Here is a 26735-nt window from a genome sequence, read left to right on the forward strand (position 1 = left end):
ACAGTGTTTTGTCCCAAAGTAGCACCACCTTAAACTTTCAACGGCAGATCTGGAGGATGGGTTGAGTCACCACCTCCATATAAGAGGCCTTGGTAGTCATAGTTACCTACAACTAATGGAATTAGTATTTTACAAGTTACTAAAATTAGAGGCCAGATTAAACTTTATTAAAAATTCTTCTAATATAGAAAACGAGAGGAACCAAATGCAACAAACTAATGCCTAAAGTTACGTCTCCTTACATCAGTTACGGTATTTACAGTGTTAGACGGAAGTAGTAGTCCTGGTATTTAGGGAGAACTACAAACACAAACAATACGTTGTACAGACCTAATCTAACATTAACATTTCATGGCAGCGAATAATTCAACAAACTTGCTCAGACAGCAGGACAGTACAGACAAGTGATACTTCACTTTGTTTTCTTCACTGAAGATTTTTCTGTACAAGCTGAAATACTGATTGGCTCCCTGCTCCACCCCTCTGGTGCAAAAGAGCTTCCATAATTGTGGCATGAATGCCATATATTATAAATGCTAATCAGGTTCATTTAGTGTGATATGTAGTTTTGTCAGCACCCCGTACATTAAAGCAAAATGGTATACTAATTAGAATTTCTGTCACAAAAGAAAACTATCCATTCTCTGGGTAAATTGAAAAACTAAAATCAAAGCGGTAAAAACAACAGAGTGATGAACTGCATGTGTCTATAGGTAAGATAACAACTCAAGGCTCTAACACTGTTGTACCATCACACATTTCTCTGTGCGTGCGCATGTGTACGTACGTACGTATGTACGTACAGGGGGAATAAACTTCCTATCTACTTTTTCAAGAAACTGGGAGCTAATTTAAATGGTCTTTCCCAAGTATGCAATTTATTAGCTGAAACCCCTCTGAAGTCTGTACTACACAAAATGAAAATATAATAGACAAACACTGTTTCAGACTGCATTGTCTATACATATTGAAGTTTTTACACTACCTACATGACAATGATAAAATGGTTCTGTATAAGTTTTACTACTCATTTAAAAACGCTAAAGAAACTGTACAGGTTTTTTTTTGTTTTTTTTTTTAAGAAATTCATAAAAACGACCGTGTATGTTTCATATAAAGGGAATTAAGGGACAGGAGTCTGAAGACTAGAAATATGCAGTGTTGATCAAATCAATTTGAAGTCAGATCAAGCATTTAACCAAAAATTTCTAAATTGTAAATTTTAGTTTTCTGTTCATCTTGACATACAGATGACCAAAGATACTATGCATTTTAAAATTAGGAAGAACTTAAGTTATGAGACCCTTATTTTAATCTGCGCTACGTACAAAATGTATTGAAAAGCAAATATGACTATTAAATAATTTAATACACAAGTGTAGTCAAAAAGCATTGTACATTGTAGCAAATGTACACTGAGTTTCAGAGATACAAAATTACCAGGTTAATTCAAATTTACACAGTGTGTGAAATTCTGCGCACAGAAGGAAGGCAGGAGAAAGGAAAGGAAGTTTGAATTCAAACAAAGCCTATGGTGGGTGATACGTCAGTTGTCAACAGATATGAACAAGCATACCACTCTGTCCAGAGAAAATTGGAAATGCAGCACCACCCTCCTATGAAGAAGCAAGTGTTGGCTAGTCAGGTAACAGGTGGAATTCCCATTGTTATTTTCTATAACTTTACAACAAGCTTTCTACAGATAGAAAAAAGCAATCTATATGTGCCAAGGTATTGCCAACAAGAAGCTAGAAAATCACCACTGCAAACTGAAGAGCTGCACAGAGGATAATACATGGCCTTTTCATAACCTTTAGCCTTGAAAACCCAATTGCTTCCCCTGAAAGCTTGAAGGCAGTAATGCCACAGGAAGCAACGTACCTGTGTAGACTCAAGTGAACATGCCCAGCTTGTCTGGAGACACTTCATGTGAACCATACCTAATCCTCAGCCCACTACAAGTTTTTGTTTCCTCCCCCCTACATTGCTTCACAGAAGAGGCATTTAACGAACATTTATAATGGATTTCTTTCAGTTGAATGACAACATGATTGGTGAATAAAGAGCTTAGGGTGGATAACAGGAGCCTAGAAGTAAGGCAAAGGAACAGTGCTTGGATCATCTGAATAGGCCAATCTTTGAAGGGAATTATTTAAAAATATTTGTATTAATTTGAATATTACATTACAGAACAAGAATGTTCCCTATCAGTGGGAAAGCAAGACAGACAGACAGAAGACAGACACTCCCACCCCATTTTGTAAAAGCTCCATTCTTTAACACACATCCAAATGCAAAGTATAAACACTTCTAAACCAAGATTCTTTCATAGAATTTTCAACTGAGCAGCACCCACAACTGGGGGCATATTTTTAAGACCAGTCAACAACCAGAAGTGGAGAACCATGAGGGCGGGGTGGGGTGCTCAACATCTCTGAGAATATGGTCACTTTCCATAAGTGTTTCAATGGGAGGTGGTGTTTGTTCAGCACTTTTGGAAATCTGGCCATAGATGTACTAGACACTAATTGCTTCATGCCCCAGAGTAAAGGTTGTGGGCTTTAAGAAGGGATGTCCTAAGACAGGGGTCTGGATGGCACATGAAATATGGCACCATTCACCTGATCATCAATGGCTGAAATCCAGACAAAGTGACTGCAGTGACAGCTGCTTGATTGCCAGTATGAAAAGTCTATTGCGCCAGTACCCTTCCTAGTGACAGACACCCATACCACGATTTGGCACCTCTTCTGGCAGCCCCATCAGAGGACAGCAACAGAATCCACCTGGTGAGAACCGAAGCCACACTGGTACTGTGGTGCAAGCTTGCAGTGCTGCTGCCAAAGCTGTCTTATGAGGAGAGAGGATTTCTGTCCCCAGAGCTGTCAATCTGGGATCCTTCCTGGGGATGGCTGCACTGTGCTAAGTGTCAGTGATATAATTCAAAGGAACTCAGCAAAGTATACTCTAAGTAGCGTGCCTCATGATCAGCTTGCACAACCCTTCTTGGGTACAAGAATGGCATTCCAGCCTGGGTAAAAAAAACAGGTGACACACTGGAGATAGTGTCTCTTCTTTTAAATCAACACAATCACAAATGTTGTGGAACAGTTTCTATATATATAGAACTATGAGAAACAAGAGATGCTTATTTGCATAAAAGTACCCATAAAGCCCTGTCAGCTCACAAAGATGCTGTTATCTTTTGAGTTCTGGGAAAAAAACTAAGTTTATGCTGCATCAAGTACTGCTCTGCAGGCCTGAAGTTGAAGCATCTTCCACCTACATGAAGCCTAAAATTACCATGGCTTGTGCATCGGCACAGCTCTAAGAAAGAGGTTACACGGCGGCAGTACAGCAAGCAGAGGGATCACAAAACCCCACCGTTACATGGACAAAACAGATTTTTGTCCCATTAAAAATCTCTCTCTCTCAATGGTCAAGTAGTAGACTTTGATTTCTAGAAGGCAAATAATATGCCATCAGGCAGATGCCAGATTGCTAAATAGGAGAACCACCACCCCAAGAGAGAAATTTCAAATACACTCCTGCTAGACTCAACAATTTTAAGGTCAGAAAGTTGCCCCAAACGTAAGATTAGCATTTCTTAAAAAAAAACCCACAAGTATTACTGGAATATCAGCAGTACTTGTTTGGTTAGAAATCTTAACACCACATATTTTTCCATTGAAATATGCAGAGCTACCAAAAAGGGGAAACATTTAACCCTGTATGACCACCTTTACACCATTCTGCACTCAGCATGTTGGAATCCCAGCTACAAGCTGTTGACACTGCTCCACAGAATTAACAACTGCCAAACTCCACTGTGCAGAATGGAAATGACCGAGCTGTGACCACATCTTTCCTATTTTGGTAGGCAGCTGGACAGCACACAGACAGAGAAACACAGTAACTTCACAGCAGCAAGGTTCCAAAAATTGAGGTACCAAAACAGAAAAGTTGCCCAGCATATGGAAAAGTTTGGAAATGCAAGATTTCCCAGGTGCACGTGTTATTCTATTGTAAGCCTCTTCTATACAGATATTCATGTCAGATTTGGGGACTGTTTACCCTAAACCACACACTTTGATTTGCTTCTCTCTTCAACAGTCTAACTAGTAAATGAGCTAATTTTTACCTTCATTATGGGATTCCAATACTTCTGGCACTCTCAAAGCCTTGATACAGAAGAAGAAAGGATGCCACTTCATGAACCAACTTCTGAAACTTCTTGTACCCCTATGGCTAGTCATGATTCTATCCAATTACTCCCAGGGAGAGGAGAGCATAGAAAACAATAAAAGCAGGCATGCATCATTTCAGGTAGGGTTTAAATATTTAGATTATGATCACTGTTCCAATCTGAATACATTCTTCATTTTCTGTTATAGTCTTTTTTAAAAACAAAGATCTAACCAATTTAAGGAACAAGTGTTCCTCGTTGTCTAAACCTTAATTCTGGATAAGAGGAAAACAAGTTAAAACCAGATGGTGAGTATACACACAAACTAGCTGTATGTTCACACAGGCTACATAAAAGCAGCTTAAAATGCCCTTCTCACTTTGTAAGTCTATGAAATGTACATTATGTGATCATCAATCCATTTCCTACGAGGCCCTCGCTAGAAGAGGAATTTGCTTTGTTTTCTTTGCAGAAAAATTTTTGGAAAAATGTTCTGGTTATTCCCCCCATTTTTGGCTACATTTTTTAAGCATTGTCCTGGTAGTTTCTCTCTTTCACAGGAGACTGGCTAGGCTGGTGGTGGGTCCATTCTGAGCCTGGAACTGTACAGGAGGCGGTCCATCTGTCCACTGAAAGACAATATACAATATGAAAATCCTATATACACTACATGGGAGGGAAAAAAAATCACAGGAAAATCAGAAATGAAGAGTTGGCCATATAATATTTACCACATTGAGATACTAAAAGGCAGGGCATCAAAAGTAGTTGAGAACCAGAATGTTTGATTTTTATCAGCCAGGAGTCCATTACTAGGATATACCACAGAGACAAAATGCTGCTGTTCAAACGGCCAGTCAATCCTGGGTCCAGTTTAATTTCAGACATTGGTCTCTTACTTCATTTGACCTACGTTTGGCAAGTTACTGAGTGAATGCATTTCCTGTTCCTTCCCATAAGAATGTGAAGGTCCAATCCTGAAACCACTCCTAAGTACAGATTTGATGGATAGGGCCCCAAGTTGAGTTTGTCTGTACAAGTCTATTAAAATGCTCAAGCTACAACCAAAATTAAATTCAATAAAGGCCTGTTTCTCACCCATCTTAATACATTTGCATGTTTTATATTTTACGAAGTCTGCCGAGACAGAAAACTAATTTTTGTAATATACATTTTTTCCAATCCACATTATCTAGCCTATGCAATCAGAACATGGATTACGAAAAACTCAGCAATGCAGGTAGACATCAAACTGAAGTCACTAGCACAGCACTATCACTGAAATCTGTGCCCTCTGGGATTGCAGGTTATATACACATGCTCCTGGGAATCACAGTTACTGTGGGCATCTTTGTAAACAAGAGGTTATATCTCAAGCATTCCCTCCTCTGGGAAATCTGCAGACAAAGGGACATACTGCAGACAAAGCAATAAAATGATTTATTCCTATTCTCCATCTCATTTTGTCCCCAGAAAGTTAGACATTTAAATTATGATTAATTAAAAAAAAATTGGATTGACTTCTTTACCTCTTCAAAACAATCTGAGTGTCAGAACATTTTGACACAGACAGTCAAAGTTAGGGAGTCAGAGGTTAAGGTAATTCTCTGGATTCCAAAATAAAACACTGTATTTAGTTCTGTTAGACGTGAATCTAAGTGACTTCAGAAGACTAGCACATTCAAAGGGGTAAAAAACTTCAGTTTATGGCAATGTCTGTATAGATACAAAATGATACAAACCCTAGACTGGCTACCCAACGACATTTCGATTTAGACAGAGAAAATCTAAATATGGCAGAAATGTGAACAGTAGTGGATATTTCTTGCAATGTACAAGACAATATCTCTCAGACTGAAGATCTGGGTGTACTACCATAACCAAATAACATATCCAGAACATAAATGGTTTCTTGCTTTTGAAAGCAAGACCTGTAAGTAAAATGAACCATCTGACGGGTTACAAAAACCACTTTGCTCATGCAATAAATCATCATGTGACACTCAGGGAAAAGCACAGTTGAGAAATAAAGACATCACCAACCTAACAGCCTTTACAGAAGTTAACTCATTAATTTGACCTCCATTTCTCTTTTCTGTTATCCATCCATTGTAAATATTAGGAAGCAGCCTGAAGTTTGGCAACTCACTGAGATGCATGTGTGTCGGGGGAGTGGTGGCAGACGAGAGAAAAGATCAGTGTGTTGCTTTACACACACCATACTGTTGAAAGATGAAGACTACCTACCGTAATTAGGTTGTGTTCTGGAAGACTACAAGCTTCAATATGGTCCTGAAGAAGCTGCTGTGAAAAGTTCTGATGCATCTGTGCAGCCTCATGAGCGTCCATTGCATTTCCACAGGCTTTGTTCAGATCTGAAAGAGAAAAAAGTGGAGTGTGTCACATTTTTGTACTGAGAGAAAGATTAAATGGCTGACAGTTTGGGCAGATGGGATTTTTTATTGCTTAAGAATGCCCCTTTTTATTGGCTGGAGAAAGAGGAGGTCACTTGTGTAGCCCCATGTGGAACTTCCTTCCTGTCTCCTATTTTTTATAAAGTCATTTTCAAGGAACACTGAATCCAAAGCTTTTAAAATTGATTATCCCCCCAAAAAAGTCTGCCCTTTAAATAGTATGCCCTGATACTTTTATAACAACTCTGCAGAGAAGTTTAAAGGTGTTTCTGCTACTCTAGGGATGTTTAAAAGTTATTTTCAGCAAGGGAGAACAATGAAAATAACGAAACGGGGTTAGTCTACCTAGAAATACTGCAGTGGCACCACTATAGCAGCACTGCCTTAGTGCTTCAGTGTTCACACTACCTACGCCAACGGGAAGGGCTCTCCCCTCAGCATAGGTAAACACCTCGCCAAGAGGCAGCAGCCAGGTTGAAAAAAGAATTCTTCCATTTACCTAGCACTGCCTACACTGAAGATTAGATCGGCTTAACTATGTCACTTGGGTATGGTACTCCAAGTGCTTTTACCTCAAGCTACTTAATGGAAAGGCAAGATCAGACAGAACTGGACCACAACGGCCGAAAGTTACATTTGGTGCTAACTTTTACCCTCACAGGCACTCCCTCCCAGTGTCTTCAGTAGGAACTGCACACTTGCATCTGAGGGCAGATTAATCTTAGATACTGCATACAATAAAAAATATTTAAAATATGCCTAAAATACTTGATGCTATTACACCAGCCACATCGAACATTCCCTGCTATTGCACTGTCCTGTTCTGCACAATCAGAGGGCAGGAGAAAGTTTCACTTTTGCTGAACCGTCTGTTATCCTTCCCTGTTTCAAAACATTTATTCTCATTTTATTTTCAACCTCTATGGACAATATGCCAGGAGCTCCACAAGGACCAGTAATTCTTACTTGAACAGAAAACATCTGCTTGTTGTCAACCTTTGACAGTGTGTCTAGTTTACAGTGCCATCTATTGGAAAAAAGTGTGCAACTGCAGGTCTTGGTAATTAGAGGAAATTATATGAATCTGATAGTAGTGCTGATTTTAATAGAAGTTGAGTTATAATTTTCTATTACAAACCCCAAATTTTGTGGAGCTTTAAAACTGCGCTGTTTTAATTCACTATAGGCTGAAACTTGGCATCACAGTCTCACCCTATGTAACGTTTGCTCATTTAAACTAGTTAATCCCTTTTTAGCTCAGACTTGTACCAAAAGAGCCGCACAACATAATTCTTGCTCTCACATTATGAAGCGCTGTCTGGTGCAGGAGAGGAGCACTTTGTATACAGGAGTCACGGTGCCTAGTGCCCCTTCTAGTATCTTTGTGTCTCTCCACATTTGTCATTAGCCTCTTTTTGGCATTGCTTGGGGGAAAGCAGTCATAGCTGCCTTCACATCACATCCCAGGCATTATCCACTTTGGATTCTGCCTTTCCTGAGATCAGTTTCTGCCACAGATGCCTGCCAGTCTCCTGCTCAACCCCAAACAGCATACACAATCCATTTGATTTTCCAAGCTGCTCTAATATTAGGTGACTGAAGAACTTTGTTTCAACACTAAATATCTCTGTTTATACAGAAAATTCTCATCACTATGACACTTAAGCAGAACGGAAGTTGGTGTATACATAGAATGGGTTCTCAGTGTAGTGTTTCAATAGGTAGTGTTTCAGCTAAACCATATTCCACCTCCAAAGTTAAAATACAGCTGAAGTTAACTGATTCTGTGTTCACAAGAGAAAAAATTAAGTTTTCAAATGCAATCTGAAGACAGATGGAGAATCAACAAGGCCCAGAAATACAGAATGGCTATTCCCAATGTGATGAACTGCAGTGAAGAAGGCTCTCACCCCAAACAGCGGTAACATCGTGAAAAGTGATGAAGAGGAGGCCCATGCTAGACAAGCTGAGGAAGTAGGAAGAGGTGTAGAAAAATGTCAAAGGTAGGCAGGAGCACTGCAGCGTTTAGTAGCTGTGTGAAGTTTCAAAATGCTCTGCAGAGCAAAGTGGAAGGGACAGCTCTTAAGGGTGCCAATCCACCCTTAATACTTCCATTTTGCCAGGATACTCTCCATGACTAGTAGCCCAGTGCTTTTTCATCAGCAATTCTATGATGTGAACACAGGAGGAATTTATGAGATAAAGTTGCGTTTTTTTGTGATCCAAAGGGGAAATCTGGGCTAAATAAGCAGCTATCATTATGCACAAATAACCTTCAATTAAGCAAAAAGAATTCTTATATTTTCTATCATCAGAAACCTGAAGCAGTGCTATCCTGCAGTGAATACAATACTTATTAGCAATCAAGCTCTCCCTTAAGCATCTTAATTGTTTAAAAGATTACCAGGATGACAGTGCCAAGATAAAGAGCCTCTGTGTGGTGTATTTTGCCATCATACTGATTTGACTCCTAAATATTTTGCCACATTCTAGTGTACTAACCCAGGGCTGTTTCTTCAGTATGGGCAATTCCACAAACTATCCATGTATATGGTTTTCTCATCCCCCATTACTGAAGAGCTTTAATCTATTTCAAGGTGACTGCCATTTCCTTGACAGAAACTTTATGAAAGACCTGTAATCACATACAAGGACTGCAGGCAAGAGGAAAATCTTATTGCAGTTGACTAGTGACTGAAAAATGGTACTCAGATGGCTGACTGCTTGGCAATCTATTCACAGTAAATTAATGAGCCACAGGCTAGTTACTAGTGGACAAGTATCCACACCATGAAACAAGTGGACCTCTTGCAGGCAGTCCCAGCAGGTAACGTCTACTGAGACAGAGTTCCCCTCTCCACTCAATGTCTCTTCAAGGCATGGATAATGCACACTGATGGGACAGTGTGGGGGAAGTTCATATTGCACCCGGACTAAGGATAAATTGAGGGTGTCAGCCTCTAGAGCCATCAACGCACCTCATGCAAGAGCTACACTCACATAATAATTAGAAAAGTATTTCAGTTACTTGGAAGACATTTTTAACCAAAGCAGCAGGAAAACAGGAGAATGTAAGTCTGGCCTTTCCTGCCTGCAGCGCTTAATGCGCAGCACAGGCTTTGTAGTAACGTGACTATTTATATTAAACTGAAGCTGCAGGATAAGTCAACTGTAGCATTAACACAGTCTGCCAAGAAACTAGTCAATATTTGTATAAAGCATCCTGGGTCTGATGGGAGTCAAATTAAATTATATTTATGTATGATGTGGTATAACAGTCTCCCCCTCCCTATTTATGAATGCTCTGACAGCAGCAGAAACTATTAAGTGAAACAATCAATGCTCCCAGTATCCAGAACACAGGACATGGTGAAATACAGAGAATAATGTTGAAAAAGAGATACTTTGTGAGAGAATCAACTACAAAACATCCTCTAGAATCCTGCCTATTCATCTGCCCTCTCAGCTTTACAGCAGGCTAACCTGCCTTTCTAGTCAAGAACTAGATCAACCTCTCTCTGGATTAATTTAACACTGCTCTTGTGAGAGCCACATGGGATTGCTAGAGAGCAATATAAGATTCTCTCCCACCCCTTTTGCAAGACATTCATGGAGACACTATAAACTGCAAGCATTAGTGATTCTACTGTTGTAGCAAAACATGCAGGGATGACCTCGGCGTCCAAAAAATCTGGGGCTGGTGTCAAAGATTCAATAGGCTCCTGGAACAGCCATTAGCATCTATCTGGTATTTTCTTGGGGTTTACTTTTTTGTTTTCCCACTTGACCACCCTGTCCCTCCTGGTTTAATTTACTTTCCTTTCTTTCACCTTGCACCCTAATGCTGAACTAGAAAAGGTGACATTAAGATTTGAGACTACCACTCCTGCTATCAGGCACTGAAAAGCCACTCAAACATTTCCCCTTTCTTTTTCAGACTGCTACACCGGCTCATAACTGTAGCTACTGTAAGCCAATGTTTCCTGATCTTTTTCTCCTCTGTGAATCACACCTCTTTAGTGACTAACAGGTGGCGTTATTTCTGGGCAAATAAGATCAGCATACAAGTTGGCTGATGGTGGGAACAGTTAGGAGCTAGTGCAATAATCTGAAAAAGCGGGAAAAAAAGTTTCTTAAAAATTACAGGCTTCCAATGAGACACCTAAGGCCAAGATTTTAAAAAGTGACTAGTGATTTTGGGTGCCCACCTGGAGACATTATGTGGGACTGATTTTCAGAGGATGGTTCTCAAAACTTTCTGAAAGTCAAGCCCCTCTAAGGTGGCAAGTTGGACATTCAAAAATCAACCTGTAACTTTTGAAAATTTTGGCCAAGATCATTCTGCCCAAAACCTGGGCATCAAGTCTGAACAGCTGCAAATGAGAGGCTACATTAGCTTATGCGAGCTGCTGCACAGCAGGACTGATAGTTGGGATTTCTGACACTCAAGTGACTGACACCAGCTTCTCCCGCAGAGCTTCTCTGGAAGAAGCACCTGATTTCCACACACTTTAAATATGAGCATATCAGGTCAGAAAATTAACTTTTCTTGTCTTTCAGCCACATATACGCCTAAAAAAACTGGGGTCATAAGATGTTTATGCCACTAGCTTCTTGGTAAGCATTAGAATCGAAAAGCATGGTCTTTCCCCTCTCCCCAGTCCTAAGAACTCAACTTGCTACTTGTCTTGTATACAGACATATAGGAGCTACACTTTGACTAACTTACCTCGCAACAGAGCTGAAGACCATAGTTGCACAGACATGTCTGGGATCTTGCTAGCAAGTTGCATGGCTGGTACCACCATGTTATTACTTTCCTAGTCAAGAATGCATATTAAGGTCAAACACTCATTGTAGCCACAGATATTTTTCTTTAAGATATAAAAGTGTTCCGTAAAATTTGTATAACAAGTCACACAATGGAATGCTCACAGCCCCCAGCTCCTCCCCTCCCACCTCGAAGATATTCACTGCCATCTAGAATATCTAGCTAACTCTTAACCCAACACTGTTCTCATGTATTAGTTAAGAGCTACTCAGGGCAATTTTCACCTATGCAATAACATGACAGACAGTGCCACTCCTGGGCTATTAGAATCGATCTCATGTGAGATTATATTCCTCTGTATAACCCCTGTTTTGTTATTTCATCATTTACTGGATCTGCTGCAGCAAACTAAATCCAAGCACCAGATATCAGGATGTATTTAGAAGAGACTACAAACACCTGAACACACACTATACATTATGTGTATGACAGACGGACGCAGACAGAGTACACAGAGGAAGTCCAGAGTTAAAGTTTACTGCTCCCCAATGCATAAGAAAAGCAAATGAGGACAAAGATGGCAAATATAGAGAACGGCTACAATATGCAAGGGGCCAATTAAGACTAGTAACTTTCAAAGCAAGTGACCTATTAAGGATTTTGTTTCAATATATGAATCACCCATAATTACATATAAATTATTGCTGAAATTGAAACAACTTTGGTAACCACAGAATGGCTGTCAAGTTTCAACCCAGGAGGTGGCTGTGTTTCTGAGGTAGGACAGTAACCCCTAAAATACAGTCTAAAGTGGTCTAAGATCTTTCAACACAACAGGAATTAGAGTACATCTACTGGGCACATCAGGGAAAACATTGCATGCATCATCTTGCCACAGCATGAGGATTTAAAAAAAAAATGAGAATCTGAATTCAGAATCCTTTCCAAAACAATCCAGTTTAAACCATTTCTCCTCTACTTTGATCCTCTTTTCAAATGATTTTAAACATTATGAAAATACAATCTTCCGAAATAGATTGCAAATGTCATTGCTTTGTCAACGTACCATTAAACATGCAAATCACAAATTAAAAAGTCAATATGCCGCCAGCTTTATGTGTGGAACTCAGAAGACAGATTAGTTTTACAAAACTCACTGATTTTTTTGGCAAATAGCAAGTAAAACAAGGGTCTCAGTAGTAATACTGAAGACTGTAAAGGCTTACCCTGTGATTCCCTAACACATAGAATATATGACCCAGGAGTACAAGAGAACATGCTGTTAATCGGTTCAAGTCTTCTGCATTTGACATTTTCAGCGTCTCTCGCAAAAATCGTCTATCAAAACAGAACAAAAATGAAACATTGTATAAAACATTCTCCTTTTCTTCGAATATGTAACAAATATGTAATAACCATAATCCAGAACAGAAAGACTAACTGCGGAAGTCAAGGGGCAAATACTGGGACTCTGGAGACCTAAGATCTGCTCCAAGCTCTGACATTGGCTGGTTGCGACACCTTGTGCAAGTCACTTGCTCTCTGTGCGCCTCAGTTTCCCTATCTGTAAAATGGGGATAACAATATAGACATTTGTAAAGCACTTTGAGATCTACCAACAAAGAGTGCTAGATATTGTCATTACTAGGAATCCAAAGCTGTAGAGAAGAAAATCTAAAGGGGAATTTCTCTAAACTGTTTGTCAATCCTATTTAGGCAAACAGCAGGTATTAAATCAACCTGGCCAAATTCAAGGGGAGAAGGATTCTGGTAGACCTGGAAGAGTCTCATCTTCCCTCTCTTTTGTATGAAAGAGCCATTTTTCCCTCTCGCTCACTCCTTCCAAATGGCACTGACTTTGCACTCACTTTGCTTCATTGTATCTTCCTTGGAAGAAGGAGAACAGTCCTCGGATGTAGAAAGCAGCTGCTCGGAGACAGTGAGAGCTGGGGACAAAGCGATAAACTTAAATCCACGAGTTTTACAATAATCAGATGCGTAATACAGGATACATTCTAGGAATTTATTTTCCAGCATTTCATAATCAAAGCAAAATTCTTTGTGCCAAAGATTGAAAAACCTGTATGCATCCATTCCTTGACTTCAAAGCTGATCATTTGGTTTTCATGCTTGCTTTTTTTTATTTTAAGAATTTTACAAGGCAAGAGCCATAAAAACACCCTTGCAAAAATAGCATTTAGAAGATATCCAGAATCCCTACCTTACAGGGAAGTTGTGGTCTGGATTTATCCTTTCCAATAAACTGTAAAGCTGTAGTCAAGAAACAGAAATGGAAAAAAATTGTTTCTAACAAGTATTAGCTAACAGTATGGGATACAAATGTTTTAATGGGAGCAGTACATAAAGCAGAATGCTCAAGTTATATAAAAACATAGCAAACATTTGTTGTTACTGGCTAGAACACAAGATGGAACATTCCAACATTGGAAGGGTTCCATCAGCTCAATATTGGCTCGAAAAATCAGGTTTACAAAGAACAATTTTCTATTTTTTTTAGACTTCATAAGTGTTAGCATGAAACTTCAAATTTAACTGGAAAGACTTTTAATGGAAACATATGACAGGAGTGCTTGAAATCCAAAAGCTGAATCATCTTGCTGACTAACAAGAACCAGAACCTGACACTAAACAAAAATTAAGTTGACTAATTTTCATTCTCCAAGTATCCCCTTTTAACGTGCTTCAGCTTTTGCTTGTTCAAATTGACAATGTAATTGTCCATAAAAGACTAAGTATAACACTTGAAAGTATAACACTGTTTCTGAAAAATAGCTAAAGAACCCAATCATAAGTGCTAGAGAGAATACACAAATACTGCTGTACAAATGATAAATACTTGAAAGTTGATGTAAACTTCTTTGGGAAGAGGGTTGATTGATCAGTCCTCTGTGGGTAACAACCACCACCTGAAAATGTCCATTTCCAAACACTTCATAATCATTTAATTAATTCTTATTAAACTCCATGTAATGTAGATATTGCCCTCAGATACAGATGGAAACTGAAATGAACAATTTAAGTGATTGGCTCAAGATCACAGAGGGAGTCAGTGACAGGCCTGAGATTAGGACTCAAGTTCCTGACTCCCACTGCTGTGCTCCGACATCTAAATCACACCTCTCTGTAGGATCCAAAATGCTCGTTTCCTTTAACGGTCTGCCCCAGGGCAACTCATACCCTCAAGCCCCTGTAAGTAATATTATTAATAAATGACGCCATGTTGATCAGATGGGTGGTTGCCCAACAAAGCACTCCCCCTTGTGGCAAAGCACACCAAGAATGAATAATCAAAGAGCTGTGCTAAAATTTTTTCCTCTTGCAAATATGCACCTTGTAAAGCCACAGATCAGAAGCAGCCAGTCACATACCTCTTGGTGTCTGTTGCCTTCCCTGATGTACACACTGGCCAGGTTTGTCACGATAAATGCCCACAATTCCTGATGTGTGGTGAGCTAAAATAGAAGAATATAAAACTAAACCAGAAATAGCTAGACTGGTATTAGTCACTAAGCAGCATGTTTACAGCCCTCACAAGACAAAGAAATAGCGCAGCCCAGAAGAGCCAAGCCATCTAGACACTCAAAAGTGTGTTCATACACAGAACTCATTTCTGAGAAGCTGTTAATAAATATTAAACCCAACAGCAGTCTGTAAAAGTCTCTAAAGCAAAATACATGACAGGCAGCATTTAAACACCCCATTCCTGTGGTGAGGCTTTTTTGTTTTGTTTCATTATTCCAAGCTCCTTAAGAATTTGCTGCTTCATCTTAGTTACTCTTATGTCTCTTCATATTAAAGTAATCTCAGTTTGGGTGAGATGGAACTGCTAAGCCAGCCCTTTGAGCACAGTGTCCTCTGATATTGCCCCATTCTAGTAAAGAGAGATTGTTGCGAGCACCAATGATAATATTCCCAAAAAGAAAAGGAGGACTTGTGGCACCTTAGAGACTAACCAATTTATTTGAGCATAAGCTTTCGTGAGCTACAGCTCACTTCATCGGATGCATCCTTTTCTTTTTGCGAATACAGACTAACACGGCTGCTACTCTGAAACCCATGATAATATTAAAGCACTCAGGCTCTGCGCCCCTCAAGTCTTAATCCTCCCCCTCTCAACAGGAATAGTGGAATGATCTATTCATACGTTTCACTGGGTAAGATAGCTTTGCCTTACCCAAGGAGATGTAAAGCAAAACCCATGGCTGCTTCATAAAAGGTTACTAGAGGACACACCCTAGAGAAATTGAAGGTACGTCTACTCTATGCCCACGTCTACATTTAATAGAGCTACAGCAAGTAGTTTTAGCATTAAACCTTACCCGCAATGCAGTAGTAAACTGTGCTTCTGCATTGTCCATGCAATTAACAGAAATGCAGTAAAGCCCCTGTAAAAGAAAGTGCATTTTAGACTAAGCATTCTAGTAACTGTAGCAAAATTGCAATTCTGCAAGTAAAGGAGATGGTTGCAAGTTTGATCCACTAAATCTTGAAGTTATGAGCAATGTTCCCTCTCATTTTTGAGGGCCCATGTGCGCAAAAAAATTTCTTCTGTGCAGTATTTCGCTGTGTGCACAGGGTTTAGGATCTGTGCGCGCGCGCACACCTTAGAGGGAACAGTGGTTATGAGGCATTAACAGGAAAACAATTTAATGTGTTATGCCAGACACCAGCAAGCCTCAGTTTTGTTTGGTTCACTTGAGAAGATCAAGTAATTCCTGTATTGCCAACTTCTCAAATTATTGTAAAGTTCATTTCTTTTTAGAATCCGTTTGTTTCATATAACATTAAAAATACAAATTCTACATACAGTGAATCATCTTATGCTTTTTCTGTTACCAAAATGCATTCCCTAACGCATACAATATACCTTGTGGATGTTCACTTGCAAAGCTCCCATACTTAAATGTGCTGTATTTTTAAAGGAGAAGAGTTTAACTATTTCACTGTTCTATGGCTATTACAAAATGCTTGGTGTTTGCTTAAAAGACAGACTGAGGCAATTTACAAGATTTCTATAAAATTATTAAATGATCTTGCCTGGTGCAAGTCTAAAAATCTGGCTGAGGTTTGCATCACTAGAACAGTTATCTGAAATAATTAAGGTGGAACTCTAGTTATGGTGCCATGTATAGGTCAAAATTCAACAGTAATAGTGTGTACTCACTAGGAGAGTATGTAGCTGCGCAGCATGATTAGAAAACAGTCTGGGAGACTGCTGGCAGAGTTGACAGACTTGTGAGATCTGTTAGAAAAAATATTTTAAAAGATTAAACCAATTATTTCTTTATTACGTCTAGGCTGAGCCTGCCCCCACTTCCCAACTGCCTGAACTGTAAAAGCCAATTAGCTTATTGCTGTGCTTTGCTCAAATTTAAGTTAAGCTATGCTTTGCACCTTTAAAGTAGAGTCCAGACACGTTGCAAGCTAAGCCGTACATAGATCAGTGTGTATAGGCTCTTCCCTGTCTGGGATGTGTGCACCAGTCAGTTTTCAGAATTATTTGCTTTATGGTAGATTCTATCATGTGCTGGGCACTATCCACCCACATGAAGTCATGGTTCCAGTCCTGAAGAGCTCACAATCCAAAACAACATGCGACAAAAGATGGAAGAGGGACAAAACATTCAAAGGGTTAAAAAAAACGAACAACCCATGAACCATCACCAGCTGCTCCTTTATTTAGCCACTATTACTTGGCTAATTTCTTCTAAATGCTGTGGTAGGCAGTGTTAAAAGATTTGAAAGGTCAGTGGACCAATTCAGAAAGCATATTCCATAAAAAAGGGATGGAATGGAAGACAATGCAGACATTTGGGGGAGGACTGGACAAAAGGGAAGCTGAGACCAGTATTACCATCAGAGGGGAGGAAGGAGGTGGTGACATAATTAGACAAAGATAAGTAGGGAAGGGCAGGGTTGTGAAGGGCTGGAAAAGCCAGTGCAATATGCCTGAGCTAGAGCCAAATAGAGAATGGGGAACCAGTCGAAGGATTCAAAAGGGGGATGACTTGATCAGAGGAACAAGTGAGGAAAATTAATCTTCAACTGCATTTTTTATGAACTATCAGGATGGAGAGGAGAGCCTGGATGACAGTTTTAGCTGTATGAATAGAAACAGTTGTATCTTATGTATGCACAGGTTGAAGTGTCATGTGGTGGACACTATATGGAAGTTAGGGAAAGAAGAGTTGAAGACAACTCTAGTTATGGGTTTGAGTGAAGGAAGTATGGTGGCATAGTTAAGGGTGACAGAAAAAGAGGATGAGGGGAAAGTATCTGGAACTCAGTTCTGGCCATTAGCAACCTATACTATTTTAAAACCCTGTGAGTAAAATCTCTGAAGTGCTCTCAAATGAGGTATGGAAGGTAGTTTAATTTCAAGGCTTAAGAACCTTGCCAGTGTCTTATTAAGGATTCCGAGACACTGCTATGCATTGTTCGTAGTTACACTAAGACTACTGGAATTCCAGCGAGAGTCTGAACATGTTATTTGGAAATTAAATGTCCATATTTTTTAACTAACATTTATTGCAAAGATTCATGAATATTCAAAAGATTAAACGAGCATGGAAGCGATCAAAAGAGTTTTACCTCCTGCAGTGCTGTAGCTTTGTGCCCAGTCACAAGCCGACACATGATAATATGTTCCAACAAAATAACTTGGAAAGATGACAAAATAGGACTGCAGTCCAACACTAAGAGGGAAGCAAAGGTAGTTCAGGAAATAAAGTTATATAGTATTAAAACATCCTAACCCCATTGCCTAGGCCCTAAATAACTACTACAAAGCTAGCTTCCCTGATGCTGACAGTTCAACAGAACTTCAGCACAAAGACTTCTGAGCAGAAGTCTATATGAACTATGTGGCATCAGAAAAGTCAGCTTGCTCCCACCTACTGTTTCAGCTGCCACTGGGGAAGTGAGCCTATTTTTAAAAGGAGAATTGTTCCTTGATCAGGGAAGAATGGTAGTCCAAGCTTCACTTAGCTGAACCCCTGGGGATCATGACTTTGCTTCCAATAAGTGGGATCTTGAATAGTCCAGTCATTTGGATAGCAAAGTTTCTACAGAGCAGTTTAAAAACTGCTAGGAACTGATGAATTAATCTTTTTGTACTCCCATAACTCAGCAGGCTAATCAGTAAATTTGTACAGGAAAGAATTCTTGTTCTGGACTCAGATCTTAATAAACTAACCTTCAGACCAGAGCAAAATTCTTACAGCTGAGCAGTAAATCCTCATACATAGGCTTATGGAAGTAACCCCAAACAGATCAATAGCATTAGAGGTGCCTGTTCTTGCAGGCAGATTGCAGTTTTTGGTATTTTTATGTTAGCACCAGATAAAGGTGCCTTGCAACTCATCAAAAGTTTTAACCCTAATACTTACTTTTTAGCTTTTCTAGCTGCATGAGTGCTTTGTCTGTGTACTTTTGTGCCTTCTCCAGGTATCCTGCTTGCATGGAATGCATCACTGTCACCTGCCACAGAATGTAAGAAAGAGGGTCTGAAAGTCTAGAGTCACATTCCAGAACTGAAGTCAAAGCAATTTAAAATCAACTTGAAATCTAGTCAATTTCAAAAGATGAGTTAAGTATTTTCGGGCACATGGAGTCATATCTCCTTGCTTTGTTAAAAAGACAAGTTTCTGCAGCTGTCAGTCATGAAGAACCAACATAGCTCTAGGAGAATGAGCTGGATTCTACTTGGCTCATGTATTGATGTCATTGTTAACTAAGTTTCATTTTCAGGGCTTCTTGTACAACCCCTTTAAATGCTGCCATTACTGAAGGGAATAAAAAGTTGCATAGGTGTCACAGACCAGAATTTGAAGCTAATGGTAGAAGAAACACGCAGCCTGAAAAACCTTTATTACCGGTGATTACAGACAAGCTAGAAAAAACTGTGTGATTTTCAGATCCCAGGTTTAGTTGGCAGGGCTGATCCATCTGGATGCCATCTTTACAAAGTCACTTTCTAGAGCAAAACTCCATAGATTATTAAACTTCCATGTAAGTTAACTGCTCTTCCAAGTGGAGTCTCCCACAACATAGAACATCCGCTGCTATTTAGAAGACCTTGATTGTCAACTGCAGCTTACCATGTGGTGACTTGGACCACTAGGAACTAAATTTGAGAGCACCAGATTCACACTTACTTGTGACCACTCTGGTTTCTAGAAGCAAAAGGCTATTGCATTAAAAACCACTGCATTTAAAACACACTACAACAGGGTGGGGAATGGCAAGCTCTCCTAGCCAATTCTTTCAGACCATGTTTGCCATCTGTTGGTTGTTTTAAGCCACATAAGTCACCATACTCTGACTCAGTAAGTTTGAACTTACAGGATGAACTGCATCTTTTTGATCCCTGTGGAGAGCAAGGGTCAAGCATTAGATGAGAAGAAGTATGCACATGTGGGAGGGCAGAAGTAAAAACTCTTTGCTCTGTACTGTGCATTCAGTCCATACATAAAATGGTGAATTCCACAATCATTTGAAGAACTAAAGTGCTTGTACACTGGATCATACTCTGGATACAAGGTCCATCCTCACGTGAAATGAGCACACTTATCCCACACCCCATCAGTTAACAATGGCCGCTTAAGTAAAACAAAGCTTCTCACCAGGTAGACCAGCACACACATGTGCTCCTTCGGCAGCCAGTGAAAGAGATCTGCTGGGTTGCTGGGTAGAATTTCATCGTCATGAAGAGTCGATATGGTCTGAATGCACTGCTGGAGCTGCTTCAGACACGGTTTCACACTTTTCACCTGTGAAAGTTGATTCATATCAGACACAGGTCATGCTATCTGGGACAACACCTGAATATGTATACAGTTCAGTAAACGTGCCAACCAGTTAACAGTCATTGCCTTAAAGAGTTTAGTCTACTTTAAGGCATAAGCTGATGCAGTAATTTCATAACACATCACAGCCTTTTGGACAGGAATCTTTCCCTGATTCCCAAACATATAACTTTGCACAATTATCATTCACATACCTGCCCAGCATCCAGGTAATGAGTCACCTGCAGCACCAAGAAGAACACACGCAATGATTCTTTCTGGATGGGATTTCCTTGCCAGTTTTCAACTATCTGTCCACACAGAGTAAGGAGTGGGTGCACTTCCTGCAGTTTCCGTTCCATTAAAAGAAGCTATAAGAAAAGCATTACGTATATAAACAGTGCAGAAAAAACAGCTTAAATGCTCAGTGAAGCTGAGTTGAAGCTGTTGAGTGCTCTTCCCTTTTGAATGTCGGGTCTCATTTATTTAAGTCCCTAAATGTAGACTTAAGATGTTAACTTTAAAGGTGTTCTTTTTTAAAAAAAACTGGTCATTATATGTTATTGGACCTTTCATCCTGCATCACAAAAGGGCTTCTTCACTGATTATAATCAACTTCCCTAATCTGAGATACGCCAATAACTAACAGTGCTTGATTTCTTCATGAAATTACTTGTGTGTTGCTATTATGAGCAGGCAAGACATTGAACTACATAAGAATCCTGCATGCCAAAGAGCAGATTTCAGGTGCATTTCAAACATCATGCCCGCTCACGGAAATGAAGCAAAATATGCTTGGCACAAGGAAGGCACACAACTCACAAACTAGACAATTTCAAGAGCAAAGCCTTATTTTGTCCCGATAAAACGTATGAAGTAACAGTATTAACTTGCTTGCTTATTTGTTACACTTAAATATATCCAACTTACCATCCCTTTACTTAGCAGAAACAGTGCCCTGAAATAAAACAAAACTGTGTTACAGCTCTAAGAAGGTACAACACTGAACAAAGATATACTCATGAGAGAAAACTCAGGGTAAGAGACTGCTGCAGATCTTTTCAGCGTGGACTATACTAGGCCAGAGGAAACAAGCTATTCTTATAGGCATCACACTTATAATGCTTAGACTGCCTGGGAGCCTGGGTCAAAAGTCTAGTAGAACCAACTCAGCCCTTCACCCTTTCATGGTAAATGAAGTCCATGCAATCTACCATCTGAAGACCTTTGAAATGAGATCTTACAAAAAGAGGTCCTGCCTGCTCTGCAAGGCCATCATCCCATGGTCCTACTTATCAAAGCACAAGTGTCCTCCTTCATTACTGTGCAGCATCCTGTGTGCATTGGCTGGGTGCAGCCACCCCAGTGGTGGCAGACCAGACTTTAGAGTATCTCCGACGTAAAAGACACAACATACGGTAAATTATAAGGTAATGTGTGGGGTGGGAGAAGAGGGTTTAATCAAATTTTTGCGGTCTATGCACCAAAATATAGAAAACACCCATTGTCCTCTATCTCTGGGGCTCCACTCAAAGCAGCAATAAGGGGCCTGCCAGAGCTAGAAGAGGAAGGCAAGTTTAAAATTGGAAAAAGGAGTCCAAATCACAGTGCCAGGGAAATAAAAAGTCTGAGGCTTTAGGTCTGTATCTAAGCCTTGGAAGGTCCCCATTTGCAGGGGAGCTAAAGGCTAAAGCCTGCATGTTGGGAAGATGTGAGTAGATGAGGAGGGCAAACAAAGTTCTGTTTAAGAATAAGAATCTCCAGAACTTTGGTGCAGACTGCCAGTGTTTGTTTCCTGTTAAAAGCAGCCTTGGATGGGCGAGAGCAAGAGACTCAGATTTGAGAGAGAGAATACATGAGAAATGCTGCTTTGATTATGATGGATTTACAGAAGCTCATTTGCAACCAGCATCTCAATGTAAATTAGAATAAATTAAAATATTTCTGGGAAAGGTAGGTGAAGGCAACATACCTGGTATATTCTGATCCTACTACCCGGGCATATTCTGCTCCAACTCCTAGAAGGTCACATGCAGATACCAAATCTTTTTCAAGTGTGTGAAGTTGCTGAAGAGAAAAAAAAAGTCAGTTTTCAAGTTAGCATTTTTGATGACTCAAACTTCCAGTTATGTTTTTTTCTTTTGGTACTCCTGTTACAATAATTGGACATTTTGTTATGAAATTAAAGTTTGATACAACTGCTTAATAGGAGTTCTTTACATGTCACCTGAACACAACAGAAGGCCTTTTCATGAAACTTTTCCTATTCCTCTTCTAAAAAAGTTTTCAACATTTCAAAGAAAATCCCCTTCAAACCTTTTTTTTTTTAAAACACGTATCCAAGTTATCATAGAGTAGAGGTGGTCTACTCTACATACAGCCTCATCTAAACCTAACATACAGTCAAAAACAGCAGGGGTTCTTTTGGCAGAGAAGGCACTATCATAAAGTCAGTGAGCACGACCTGATATTCAATGCTCCAGGCCAAGGAAGAAGAGTGGTGTAGGTTTTCTTGTGATGCATCCTTAGTTTCTGAAATTGCAATTTTCCCAATCTCCAGCCAGAAAGCCAATCCATCTCAGTGAAATATGCAACAGAATAAAGAATTCAGGCCTTTTGACCAGGAGGAAGCTAGAAAGAAACATGTCACAATACCAGCAACATATTTGGGGTTTGTAAGAAGAATCTTTCGCAGAAGCACAGAATATAACTGGAGGTTAAGCTTCTTATACGTACACATACAACTCACTGATAAGTAAACATTTCCCCCTTAACTGACAGAAGTGCAAGGCTCTCAAAAATCTCAACTCAAATTACACAAACGAGTCATTTTCAAGGAAATAAGTTGTTGCTATTTGATTGAGCCTATACAGAATGGGGGAAGAAGAGGAGTACAGGTGAATGTTAACACATCCTTCAAGAGAATAGTTTGGCAAGCTCCCTTTTGAAAGAAAGTGCCTCTAAAGCGCAATTCCCTCAATCCTTATCAAACAGCCTTCATTGTATTCTGTGTATCTATCAGGCTGCTGAGAAAAGGCACATCTTGGAAGAGATATTGCTGAACAATGCTCTCTTGACTGTACAGGTCCAGCAGAGAGCAAGACCTGCCTCTCTCACTACTTGGTTAGCCTGTAAACTCTTTGGATGATATGATGAACTTCTAATCCTAACAGTCTGGGATACCCTATAGATCGGTTAAGTAGTATCCGCTGAACACATGTACAACAAAAGTAAGGACAAGATGTCAAGCACACCTCCTAATTCCAAGATTGTTCTCAGATGATGCCTAAAAACCAGTACTGCGTTAAACGTGCAACTGAAGCCATGCATAAGAACATTTACGAAAAAGGGAGAACAACATTTCTGATGTTGATCTGAAGCCTTCGTAGTAATTCCACTTTCCAACCCAGTTTGGCTTTGGATGTTAAGGCAAGTGGAAAACAGTGGAACCCACACTTCTCTCACACCATCCTCAAGTAGGAAACTCTCTATTCAATCCAGTCAGGCTGTGTGGGGAGGTATCTGTTTTATGTACATTTTGAAGGGGATTCTTCTACCTTTTCTCAGGATTCTATGTCCCTGCTAGAACCCTGAGGATCTCCCCCGCTTCTCCTGCCAGCCACATCACCACCCCTACAGGCAAGGAGGCCTGTACTAGACTCCATTTGAAGTCTATCACAATAGTACAACATGAAACACTCTCGGCAGTTCCATCTATGCACTAGTTCCAGCCACTGGATCAAGAGACAGACACCCAAGCCTTGCTGTGTCCTCAGTAATACAGAAGTATTCTCTCCTCTTTGCAAAAATCTAGAAATTTACATATAAATTATACTTTCTTCCTGACATTTTCACAGTCCTTTTATGCAGCTTTATAAGACACCTGAATAATACTTACGGCAAGCTGAAAAAGTAGTCTACAGTGCCAGTACGGCGTCTGCTGTGAAATCTGGATGGCTTTACGCAACAAAGGCTTTGCTGCATCAACTGAATTCTGAAATAAAAATATGTACCTTAAAATCAACAGTAAAACCAACCAAAATAATGAATCTTCAGCACTGAAAGCAGTTGAGATTTAATGAAAGATATTCTGGTTTGGTCCCAATTTAAAAGTCTGAAAGCAAAAAAAAACAAAAAAAATTGAACACAAACACTGACATTAGTAATCAAATTTGCAGTCCTCAAAAGATGTGCTGAACAATATTAGTACATAAATCCATCTGTACACTCATAACCCTTCATGCGTGCACAAAAATGCATACTAGAGAACACAAATGGGCTTGCCTGCAAAAACTGAAGACCCCTTTTAAAGGTCTTTTAGTAAATCTAATCCAAAATATTCAAGGCACAAAACACAAGTATCTCAGAAAACTCCAAAAAAAAAGTTAGCCTGTATTTTCCTCCATGACTAATGGAATAAGTAAGGTTTGTAAACTCATTTTATCATAGGTTTCAGAGTAACAGCCGTGTTAGTCTGTATTCAAAAAGAAAAGGAGTACTTGTGGCACCTTAGAGACTAACCAATTTATTTGAGCATAAGCTTTCGTGAGCTACAGCTCACTTCATCGGATGCATCCGATGAAGTGAGCTGTAGCTCACGAAAGCTCATGCTCAGATAAATTGGTTAGTCTCTAAGGTGCCACAAGTACTCCTTTTCATTTTATCATAGAACTTCTTAATTGTAATGGTAATTGCAACCAGCATAATGGGATATATTGAAACACCTTGGAACTTCCATATTACTTCACTACAAATTAAGCTTCCCTGCACCAGAGATCACCCATAATCAGGAGTACGTTGTAACTGATGTGTGCACATGTGGTTCTAATACAAAAAATATTTGTAAATTGTCAAAAACCCTTCACCCCCTCGATAGGGCACTCATGATCAGCAAAGTACCATATTTTAGGAGCAGCCTCAATACACTTACCTCTTGACAGTACAGTTCAGACAGAAGGCTTGCTGCTTCAAATTTAACATCTTCAAACTGTGGAATCTAGCAGCATCAAAGTTAAGTAAATATTAAACTTTGTTGCAATATGTATTAGTCCACCCATGAATGCTCAATATGCCAAGACAAAGCTTAAAGATTTAAGAAAAGCCCACGTCTGGGAACTGGTGAGAACAACCTACAAAATACTGAATCAGGTTCACTCTGGCCAGTTTTGTTTGTCGAAATACTTCACATTAAATCCAGGCTATAAACATGAGTGTTCAGCTATTAAATTTCTACCGTCAGATGATCAGGAAAGGATACTTGTTGTGATATCATCCACTGTAAGAGAAGACAACAGATGAGTCAGTGCACAGTCAACAATACGAAAGGGTTCATTTAAGAAACTGCCCCATGGCCACCCGTTCCTTCATACTACAATTTCTTTGGTAAACAGACAGAACATGGCTCATGGGCCTCAATCGAGGAGCCAGCACAGTCTCCCTCCATGGCATGAAACCCTTCACTCAGCCCACCAGACAACAGCCTGGCCCCCTTGCTCAGTAGGGCACCAAATCACAAGCTGGCTGGGGCAGAGAGCAGCCTGACTCCCACGAAGGGACGCGGGGAGAGTAGTCAGTGGCCGTCAGCCTCCACCCGTCAGCACCCTGCAGGACCCCAGCCTCCTGCCCTCCCCCAGCCCCCCACTCTCTCACTGCCTCCTCTGGGGCCCGCTACCCCTCGGCCTGCGCCGCCCCTCACCGCCTTCTCCAGGTGCCCGCGGGCCTGGTCCCCGTTGCGGGTGTGGTGGTAGAGCACGGAGCCCAGCTGCAGGTGGGTGCGGGCCTCCATGCGGGCCGGCGGCTTGCGGGGCAGCACGGCCTGGAGGCAGTGCACGCACAGCCGCACCTTGGGCGGGCTCGACGTGCGGAAGTGCTCGGCCAGGCCCAGCAGCGCCAGGTACCACGACTCGCCCCCGCCCCCGCCTCCGGGCCCGGGCCCGGGCCCGGCCCCGCCGCCCGAGCCCGCCCCGGCCCCAGCGCCGCCCCCGCCGGCCTCCCCGGAGCCCGACCCCGCCGCGCCCCCCGCCGGCTGCTGCGGCGGCGGCGGCTGTTGCTGCTGCTGCTGAGGAGCCGCCCCGGCGGCCGAGCCCGAGCCACCCGCAGCGACCGCCGCCATCTCAGGCCGCCGCCGCCACAACGCGGGGGCGGGGGCGGCTGCCCGCGCAAGGGCGTCTGGGACATGGAGTCGCGAGCCTGCCTCACAGGGCTGGGCAGCCCCGGCGCGCATAGGTCACGCGAGAACTCGGAGCAAATCACGCGCTGGCGAGCGGCCCTCGCCTCCCAGGAGGGCCTCGTCCCCGCCAACAGGCTCATGGGAAATGTTGTTCTTCACTCCCCGTCTCCCCCGCCTCTTTGGAGGCCTCGCCAAATCGCGCGAGAACTGCGCTCTCTCAACGGGACTTCCCGCGCGCAGTCTCATGGAAGTCGTAGTCCCTGCCTTCAGTCCTGCCCGAGAGGCCGAATCCGGCAGTTGGGGCGAGGGTGGGATCTTGGACCACATACAGAAGAGAGATGGCCTTTAATCCTTCCAGCTTTCCCACCCCTTCCATCTCCCGCTTTCT

At 41.0% G+C, this 26735-nt stretch overlaps 1 protein-coding gene across 1 annotated transcript; it reads right to left on the reverse strand.

Annotated features, from left to right (window-relative positions):
• Positions 1 to 145: 145 nt before the first annotated feature.
• Positions 146 to 26290, reverse strand: MAU2 (MAU2 sister chromatid cohesion factor). Its single transcript, XM_077841783.1, has 19 exons — positions 25874 to 26290; positions 25436 to 25453; positions 25109 to 25174; positions 24077 to 24172; positions 22151 to 22245; positions 21109 to 21136; positions 20394 to 20549; positions 20017 to 20163; positions 18781 to 18871; positions 17984 to 18087; positions 16557 to 16634; positions 15712 to 15777; positions 14761 to 14844; positions 13593 to 13642; positions 13240 to 13317; positions 12598 to 12709; positions 11330 to 11420; positions 6434 to 6561; positions 146 to 4815 (listed from the first exon to the last, which is right to left on the reverse strand). The coding sequence occupies exons 1-19, from the start codon at positions 26288 to 26290 to the stop codon at positions 4741 to 4743; spliced, it is 1980 nt and encodes a 659-aa protein (XP_077697909.1). The 3' UTR covers positions 146 to 4740.
• Positions 26291 to 26735: the final 445 nt, after the last annotated feature.

Source organism: Eretmochelys imbricata, chromosome 25 (genome assembly GCF_965152235.1).
Source record: "Eretmochelys imbricata isolate rEreImb1 chromosome 25, rEreImb1.hap1, whole genome shotgun sequence".
NCBI lineage: Eukaryota > Metazoa > Chordata > Testudines > Cheloniidae > Eretmochelys > Eretmochelys imbricata.

Bases quoted from the DNA above. Each gene is read 5' to 3' on its own strand.
- MAU2 (XM_077841783.1), bottom strand. From the start codon at position 26,290: ATGGCGGCGGTCGCTGCGGGTGGCTCGGGCTCGGCCGCCGGGGCGGCT. The intron at 22,246-24,076 runs GTAAGTATTATT...TTTTCTCTTCAG, and splicing joins GACTACTTTTTCAGCTTGCC to CAACTTCACACACTTGAAAA. The intron at 20,550-21,108 runs GTAAGTTGGATA...CTTTTCTTATAG, and splicing joins TTCTGCTAAGTAAAGGGATG to CTTCTTTTAATGGAACGGAA.